We start from the raw sequence: 9,989 nt of genomic DNA, 5'->3' as shown, positions 1-9,989 counted from the left end.
GAACAGTCGGAAGTGGTAGTGCATGTCGGCACAAATGTTATGGGGAAGAGGAAGGATATTCTGCAGCGGGACTTCAGAGAACTCGGAAGAAGGCTGAAAAGCAGGACTTCCAGGGTGGTTATCTCTGGTTTGCTTCCAGTTCCTCATGCTGGAGAGGGCAGGAAGAGGGAGATAATGGATCTGAATGTGTGGCTGAGGAACTGGTGCAGGAAGCAAGGATTTACATTCTTGGACCACTGGGATCTGTTTTGGGGTAGGGATGAAAAAGGGGGGACCAAAAGGGACGGGTTGCACATTAATAGGCGGGGGACCAGCATTCTGGTAGACAGGTATGCCACTGCAACACGGATGTGTTTAAACTAAGTAGTGGGGGGAGGGGATGAACTGGAAATATAAGGATGGAGTTAAAGGGAAAGTGAAAATAAGAAAAGTTAAAAAGGACAACAGAATCAATGGAGTAGAAAGCTCAAGAGATCATACAGTATGGCCAAGTGAAATAGGAATTGATATGAAAGGAGAGGGGAGTACCGAACTAAAAGTACTATATATGAATGCACGAAGTAAAAGGAATAAAGTAGATGAGCTTGAGGCTCAGTTGGAAATTGGCAAGTACGATGTTGTGGGAATAACTGAGACATGGCTTCAAGCGGACAGGACCTGGGAAATGAATATCCAAGGATATACATCTTATCGAACGGACAGATTGACTGGCAGAGGGGGTGGGGTGGCTCTGTTGGTGAGGAATGATATTCAGTCCCTTGAAAATGGACAAGGGAGAGCCAGTGGATGTAGTGTACCTGGACTTCCAGAAAGCTTTTGATGAAGTCCCACATAGATTAGTGGGCAAAATTAGGGCACATGGTATTGGGGGCAGAGTACTGACATGGATTGAAAATTGGCTGGCTAAGAGTTGTGATTAACGGGTCCCTTTTGGAATGGCAGTCTGTGACCAGTGGGGTACCGCAAGGTTCAGTGCTGGGATCGCAGCTGTTTACAATATACATTAATGATTTAGATGAAGGGATTAAAAGTAACATTAGCAAATTTGCTGATGACACAAAGCTGGGTGGCAGTGTGAAATGTCAAGAGGATGTTATGAGAATGCAGGGTGACTTGGACAGGTTGGGCGAGTGGGCAAATGTATGGCAGATGCAGTTTAATGTGGATAAATGTGAGGTTATCCACTTTGGTGGCAAGAACAGGAAGGCAGATTACTATCTAAATGGAGTCAAGTTAGGAAAAGGGGAAGTACAACGAGAACTAGGTGTTCTTGTTCATCAGTCAATGAAAGCACGCATGCAGGTACAGCAGGCAGTGAAGAAAGCTAATGGCATGCTGGCTTTTATAACAAGAGGAATTGAGTATAGGAGTAAAGAGGTCCTTCTGCAGCTGTACAGGGCCCTGGTGAGACCCCACCTGGCGTATTGTATGCAGTTTTGGTCTCCAAATTTGAGGAAGGACATTCTTGCTATTGAGGGAGTGCAGCATAGGTTCACAAGGTTAATTCCCGGAACGGCAGGACTGTCATATGTTGAAAGATTGGAGCGACTGGGTTTGTATAACACTGGAATTTAGAAGGATGAGAGGGGACCTGATTGAAACATATATTATTAAGGGATTGGACACACTGGAGGCAGGAAGCATGTTCCCGCTGATGGGTGAGTCCAGAACTAGAGGCCACAGTTTAAGAATAAGGGGTAGGCCATTTAGAACAGATGCAGAAAAACTTTTTCACCCAGAGAGTGGTGGATATGTGGAATGCTCTGCCCCAGAAGGCAGTGGAGGCCAAGTCTCTGGATGCACTTGAGAGAGTTAGATAGAGCTCTTATAGATAGCGGGGTCAAGGGATATGGGGAGAGGGTAGGAACGGGGTACTGATTGTGTATGATCAGCCATGATCACAGTGAATGGCGGTGCTGGCTAGAAGGGCCAAAGGGCCTACTCCTGCACCTACTGTCTATTGTCTATCTGTGGAGGGAGAAACAAGTCAGACCATCTCATCAGGATTATCTTAATTCCTTGCACACAAGAGTACAATTGAAACACTGGGCAGTTCTAGATCCATTAGCTAAGAATATTGCTGCATCTGGAAACCAAACTAAAAATTATGTTAAATTTACTGAGGGCAAGATCAACATTCGTATTTCACCAAAGCTACTTCAGGATGGTAGGGTGTAATGATTCTCATCCTTAAAATGCACTGAGTCATCCATTTGGAAACACAGTTGCCAGTTAGAAGTGAATGACAAATATTTGTAGCTTAGTCCTGTCCAAGGTAATAATCATGGAGAGCTCAGATTTTGTTTTGAGGGAGGCTGAAGCCCAAGGTTTGGGAGCAATTAACTTAGTCAAAGTGAAGAAAGATTGATTAAAAGAACCAAAATAAGAAGAATATACAAGGAACACCAAAGCAGGTTGTGAAATATTCTACAAATTATGTAAAGATATGAAGATTAATGAAGACAAATGTGGATCTGTTAGGGTTAACAGAATTTACAGTAAAATCCCAAAAATTGCAAAGTAACCCATTTCCACCAGGTGCATTGGGAACCTCAACATCCCAAAGATTAACTGATGACAGATCAGAAGCTCTGTTGGGAGAAGGCATAGATTTGATATTACAAAACAATGGCATAAATAACTTCAGAAATGCTAGGGAATTAGTAAAAAAAATTCAGTATCCCAAAGAAGCCGTGGTCAAAGTATATCTGTTTGGACTCCAGCTACTGTGTTATCAACTTTAATAGGGAATCAAAATGTTTTATATCCACACTTGCTGAAATGAAGCTTGGGCAGAATGGTGATAGTACACAGTCAGAAGGATGCAAGGAGATTTCAAGGTGATATAGTCATTGAATGAGGGTGTTATACATTGCATTTACCTACATTATACTGTATATGCCACATTATCCTCTTCAGGAGAAACAAAATCAAAGGCTTCTTTTAAAGCAATTTAACTTCAGTATAAAAGCAAACTGGTCTTCAATAGATATGGAAAACACCAAATTAACCAGGGCATTGTTAAATTATTGCAGAATTCAAAACCACCAGCTTCTTCAGCAAGTTTGACTTCAAAAAGTCTAACTTGCAAGATAAAGGCATTTTTTCATAGCTGTGCACTGAACTATCAACAAACTTGCATTTAAATAAGCACCCTTTAACATTAAGATTATTTCTCAAAATTTGTTGTTTCATGATCAGGCATGGCCCTAATCACCTCAGAGAGAGGTAATCGATTAAGGGTGAAAGGCAAAATATTAAGGAGAATCTGAGGTGGAACTTCTTGATCAGAGGGCAATGCATCTGTGGAAGGAACTGCCAGCAGAAGTGGTAGACATGGGTTTGATTTCAACATTTAAGGTTGGATAGGTATATGGATGGAGGGCTATGGTCCAGGTGTGGGTCAATGGGACTAGGCAGAATAATCGTTTGGCACAAACTAGGGCCCACTTGTGCTGTAGTGCTCTATGACTAATGGTGTTAGATTTTATACTTGAAATTTTGTCAGATTGATTCAAGACCATTAAACTGAAATTACAGGAAAGTTTATGGTTGATTGACTGCCTATAAATAAAAAACTTCAAAGTTAAACTATTAGATGTTACTCAGTTGGCCGATATTTTTACAAAATGATAAAACACAGTAAAATCAGGAACTCATAACACTTTAAAAATAACTATGTACAGTATATGGATATATTTTATTCCACTTCAGGACAAGAGATCATTGCTCAACTGAGATTAAAGTACATCCACAGAAGTTAAAACAAAGATGATTTATGCCAATAGTTTTTAAATGGAGCATTTAAATTGCTGATGCAGCAGATATACAAATCAGAGAGCTGAAAGAATAACTGCAGCACAGGCCCGCAATCAGAAGTGGAAGTGCTCTTTTAGATCACAGCCCAAACAGCAACAAGTGTGATTGTGTTGTGACAAAGTAAACGATACAGCACACAAGCTGGACGAATAAAAAAAATCTGAAAATACTAGTTTTTATTCACAACCCAAGTGGTACAGCAGGACCTTTTAGGTGGTGGTTAAGTTATCATGTTGCTCACAATCTGACATTAAAACAAATAAACAAAACCATAGCATAATTAAGCAAACAATGTATGAGCAGTACAGATGGCTGGACATATTATAAACCTTCCATTAACTATTCTGCAACTCCATTTATAGATTCCAGCCACATTTTTTCAATGCGTCTTCAGCAGATAACTCACTGGAACTGCGTGTTTTTACAGGAACACGAGTAATGAAGGCACAGCTAGTGTAAGCACAGACATGTTGCACAATTTTATTTCTATAATTTTGTATAAAGTCCACATTACACTCATCCAGCTACAAAACAAATCTTTCCACAGTTTTATACATTTAGACAACAGGGCTGAAGAGAAGGTTAATTACTTTGGTTGATTGTTCTCCAGCAAGATATCTCTAAAACAAATATTGGTCTCGGCATTTTGCTGTTCCTAAAAGCCATTGGCGGTGTCTCTAATACACGTTATTCTGAAGAATCCAAATTCTGTAGCACTGGAATGACAAATTCTGGGACTTCTATGAACTCCATTCCATGAACAACCAATTAATAGACAATACAAGAGTACCAACCATATTCTGAACTGGCTGATTCAAGGGCTCATGATTAACCAAAAAAAGTTAATTGAAATTTGTCCTACCAAGAAAATACAAAACATTATAAGGCTGTTAAGTAACTATTAGTTGTCTATTGTAAGCCAGTACAGTGCAGTTGTTCCTCAAGGCCACATAAGCAGACTTCACTGCTGTTTGCACTCAGATGGTGGGTTTGGATCCTTCTGTTGAGAGAGACAGAAAAGCAAATTAGAATAATCAGAAACAGACATGGCTTGGATAAAGTATCTGCAGCACTACAAACATCCTTTAAATCTTCAACTAGTTATATATAACAAGTTCAAGCACATATTGAAATGCAATTTGTATTCTACAAAAGTGATTAGTGACTCTGGTTGTAACATTTTTAATCTACTGCACTATTTGAGGAAATTGGATCATAGAAAGCAGGGAAACATTAACTATCTTTATCTACATATACATGAACAGGATTTCCAAACAGATGAGCACACAAGACGAGGTCTTTATAAACACAAAGCAGCTCATTGAATATACCAACACAGGTTCTTTCAAAAGAGTGATTATTAGTATGAAATAGGGAAAGAGGGAGTATGGAAAGCAACTTATTGGCCAAAACCCAAGTTGTATCTAAAAAAAAATCTCATACCAGGAAACAGATCAATTTGAATTTGCTTGACTCCACACACATTTCCATCCAGGACATTGCAGAACAAAACACATGATAGCTATGCTTGGAGCCAGGTCCAATTTTAAACAAGGCAAAAGAACCAATCATTTTCTTTAGATCAAAGTAATATTACATTCTGAAGCATATGTTTGAATCATTCTAAAGAACACCAAAACAAGCCTGCATATTCAATTGAGGCTTGGAGATTAGTTTATATCTTCCAGACAAACACACACTGACCGGACAAACTAGTGACACTACTCATTCTGGTTCAATCGAACCAACAAAAAGGAGGCCAACATTTTGGATATATTGGCAGAATGTGCAATCTGAAACTTCAAAATATATTCCAGGTCAACATTATTAAACAACACACACAAAATACTGGAGGAGCTCAGCAGGCCAGGCAGCACCTATGGAAATGAGCACAGTCAACGTTTCGAGCCGAGACCCTTTGGTAGGACTGGAGAAAAAAGTTGAGTAGATTTGGAAAGTGGAGGGAGGGGAGAGAGAAACACCAAGAGATGGGTGAAATTTGGAGGGGGAGGGATAAAGCAAAGAGCTAGGAAGTTTATTGGTGAAAGAGACAGAAGACCATGGAAGAAAAAGGGGAGGGTGAAGGAGCACCAGAGGGAGGTGATGGGTGGACAAGGAGATAACATGAGAGGGGAAAGAGGGGTGGGAAATGTTGAGGGGGTCATTACTGGAAATTTGAGGAAATCAATGTTTATGCCATCAGATTGGAGGCCACCCAAATAGAATACAAGGTGTTGTTCCTCCAACCCAAGTGAGGCCTTATCACAACAGTGGTGCAGGCCAAGGATGGATACATTGGAATGGCAATTAAAATGGGTGGCCACCAGGAGACCCCACTTGTTCTGGAGGATGGAGCGTAGATGCTCAGCGAAGCAGTCTCCCAATCTACGCCGTTTTTCATCGATCTACAGGAGGCCACACTAGGAGCATCGAACACAGTACATAACCCCAACAAACTCACAGGTGAAGTGTCGCCTTGCCTGGAAGGGTTGCTTGAGAACCTGAATGGTAGTGAGGGCCCTAAACAGCCACAACGATTCAGGGCCCCAGACATTGATGATCAAAATCCTGCAAATCTATTTTCATTGTAACATTCAAGATAGTTATCAATACCTTCAAATGCTTTGTAGTTCCTAAGATGAAGCAGTGAAAATGTTTCATTTTCACTCCAGGTAACTTCTGGCATCTCCAAGCCTTATTGCTTGAAACCATGATGAGTCAGATCTGAATCATACTACTTATTTCTCACCAATTCAGTGACAAAAATCACTGCTCCTTCAACACAAACACATGTAACTGACACTTTTTTTTAAAAAACCGATTACTCTAAATACGGTAATGTCTACGACCATGCAAGTGCACACAACTGATGCCAGTTAAAACTGTTTAGTAAGTCTCCTGTCCCAACTAAGCAGCATCGTCCCAAACAAAAGGAATCCTGGCTATTTTCTCGATTTAGTTCTTTAAGAGTTGTCCCAAATAAACGCTATCCCAATTAACTGGAATCCACTGTAATTGAACAGAATGCTTGAGCAAGCAAAGAATAAAGACATCTATATGCCAAATGATAACTCCCAAACATTACTGAAACATTGCTATTTTGTAATTGTCTCCAAAATGTGCAGCTTTAAATCCAAAACTCCACTGAATGCAAACTAACTCACACTAGATCTTGACATCCGTCAGCACTGTGCTTAGTTATCTATATTGGTCCCTGTCTCAGGAATACTTTTTCCAGGCTGTTGCAATTCATTTGAACTTCTGTTGCACTTGAGTTCAAACACTTCATTAACTTGGGGATTTCAAAAACAAAGGATAACATGAAAAACTTATTGTACAACACCTGTGTTAACTAAATTTTTTGTAAGGGGACAATGGGAAGTGGTGTATGTGTAGGCAAGGGTGATGGGGCAATAAAAGGCAAGGTAAGCATTCAGATTTCAGTGTACAGCAATTAATCATTCAAATCATGCCCTATCAAGTCATTTAGGGTTGTAGTGGCAGGTCATGTCATTATCATAAATGAAAAGTTAATTGCTCTATTCTCTCAAAACTAGCACAATTCAATTCCCTCCTGCAGCACCAATATTATTTGATTAAGATGCCATTGCTTTGAAAAAAGCCAGGAATTAAAAACTTGCAGTCTCCATATTTAACAATTGTAGTTACAAGTTCGATTTTATGAAGCTGCCATGGAGCCACCTGTTGCAAAGAAAGACCTGACACACTGTTCAGGTGATTCTTTCCTCCAACACCTAGTTGTGCCCTTCAGTTTAACTTAGCAACAACTCATGTTCAACTTCAAACTTCAACACAACACAAACTCCAGAAAGTATCATTTGTTTTACATGTTTAGCACAATACAGGAACATCAACATAATGCTAATCTTGAGACTCTCATATACATTGAGGAGCATACAATTAGAAGCACATGAACTTATATTCAGTATAAGCAGTTTGTTGAATAAAACTCCTCAAACACAACTTCAATATAATAATCCTTCCAATCTCTTAAGCTGATTGATCACATTCAGCATCACTTCTACAAAAATTTACACAGCACACACTATATCTAGCTGAATTTTTAAAAATGATTTATGAACTGATGTCTCACTGCAGTAATTATGCCAGATTGGATTGAAAACTAGAAAGTCAAAACATTGACAGTTACTGCAGCAAGAACCAAATTAAGATGCCACTAATTAGTACTTGACAAAAGCATGTAGTTAGTTCAAGTATTATGTAATAAAGATCAGCAAGCCTTACCTACCAGGGGTAGGGTTATTTCTAGCCATCATTTAAACCTAGTAAGGAAAAATTCAAAGAGCAGCTGACATGAAAGTACAAAATTTAAACTAGTTATGTTCAAATTCCAATTAACATACTAATTCTGAACTAATAAAGCTAATCTCAAAAGGTAATTTGTATTATACTATTAAAATATTAATAATACAAATAAATCTCAAGGAAAATTAGACATGGACCTTTTCAGAACTTTATGTACTATTCAAAACTATAAGTTCCAGCAATTTTGCAATACACAAATATCAATAAAAATCCATGTCAAAACTTCCAAAATGCTTTAAGAATGGGGAGAAAAAGAATGAGAATCTATTCACAATGGTTCCTGGGATTCCCTCTTATACACCTCTGTCAGGTCACCTCTCATCCTCCATCGCTCCAAGGAAAAAAGGCCATGTTCACTCAACCTATTCTCATAACGCATGCTCCCCAATCCAGGCAACATCCTTGTAAATCTGCTCTGCACCCTTTCTATGGTTTCCACATCCTTCATGTAGTGAGGCGACCAGAACTGAGCACAGTACTCCAAGTGGGGTCTGACCAGAGTCCTATAGAGCTGCAACATTACCTCTCGGCTTCTGAATTCAATTTCACGATTGATGAAGGCCAATACACTGTACGTCTTCTTAACCAGAGTCAACCTGCGCAGCTGCTTTGAGTATCCTATGGACTCGGACCCCAAGATCCTGCTGATACTCCACACTGCCAAGATTCTTTATATTCTGCCATCATATTTGACCTACCAAAATGAACCACCTCACACTTATCTGGGTTTAACTCCATCTGCCACTTCTCAGCCCAGTCTTGCATCCTATCGATGTTCCGCTGTAACCTCTGACAGCCCTCCACACTATCCACAACACCTCCAACCTTTGTGTCATCAGCAAACTTATTAACCCATCCCTCCACTTCCTCATCCAGGTCATTTATAAAAATCACGAAGAGTAAGGGTCCCAAAACAGATCCCTGAGGAACTCCACTGGTGACCAACCTTCATGTAGTATATGACCCGTCTACAACCACTCTTTGCCTTCTGTGGGCAAGCCAGTTCTGGATCCACAAAGCAATGTCCCCTTGGATCCCATGCATCCTTACTTTCTCAATAAGCCTTGCATGGGGTGCCTTATCAAAAGCCTTGCTGAAATCCATACACATTACATCTACTGCTCTTCCTTGAATGTGTTTAGTCACATTCTCAAAAAATTTATTCAGACTCGTGAGGACCTGCCCTTGACAAAGCCATGCTGACTATTCCTAATCATATTATACCTCTCCAAATGTTCATAAATCCTGCCTCTCAGGATCATCTTCATCAAATTACCAACCACTGAGGTAAGATTCACTGGTCTACAATTTCCTGGGCTATCTCTACTCCCTTTCTTGAATAAAGGAACAACATTTGCAACCCTCCAATCCTCTGGAACCTCTCCCGTCCCATTGATGATGCAAAGATCATTGCCAGAAGCTCAGCAGTCTCCTCCCTCGCCTCCTACAGTAGCCTGGGGTACATCTCATCCAGTCCTGGTGACTTATCCAACTTAATAGTTTCCAAAAGCTTCAGCACATCCTGTTTCTTAATATCTACATGCTCAAGCTTTTCAGTTTGCTGCAAGTCATCAGTACAATCACCAAGATCCTTTTCCACAGTGAATACTGAAGCAAGGTATTCATTAATTATCTCTGCTATTTCCTCCAGATCCATTCACACTTTCCCACTGTCACACTTGATAGGTCCTATTCTTTCATGTCTTATCCTCCTGCTCTTCACCTACTTGCAGAATGCCTTGGGGTTTTCCTTAATCTTGCCCACCAAGGCCTTCTCATGGCCCCTACTGGCTCTCCTAATAGTGTGAAAGATGCAAAAGGAA

General features: G+C 40.0%; 1 protein-coding gene across 3 annotated transcripts in view; it reads right to left on the bottom strand.

Annotated features, from left to right (window-relative positions):
* Positions 1-3,974: 3,974 nt before the first annotated feature.
* nap1l1 (nucleosome assembly protein 1-like 1) overlaps positions 3,975-9,989 on the bottom strand; it is an 80,623-nt gene continuing 74,608 nt past the window's right edge. The window contains exons 15-16 of one of the 3 annotated variants that reach the window (XM_073058773.1): positions 8,086-8,123; positions 3,975-4,819 (exon numbers count right to left, since the gene is read on the bottom strand). In XM_073058773.1, the coding sequence (XP_072914874.1) occupies positions 8,118-8,123 (6 nt within the window). In that variant the 3' untranslated portion in view covers positions 3,975-4,819; positions 8,086-8,117. The remainder of the gene's footprint in view (positions 4,820-8,085; positions 8,124-9,989) is intronic. The other 2 variants (XM_073058774.1, XM_073058772.1) reach the window with 2 other exon arrangements.

The sequence above is a fragment of the Hemitrygon akajei genome, chromosome 10 (genome assembly GCF_048418815.1).
Source record: "Hemitrygon akajei chromosome 10, sHemAka1.3, whole genome shotgun sequence".
Lineage (NCBI taxonomy): Eukaryota > Metazoa > Chordata > Chondrichthyes > Myliobatiformes > Dasyatidae > Hemitrygon > Hemitrygon akajei.
The sequence above is the reverse complement of the archived record's forward strand: the minus strand, read 5'-3'. Positions and strand labels throughout refer to the sequence as shown.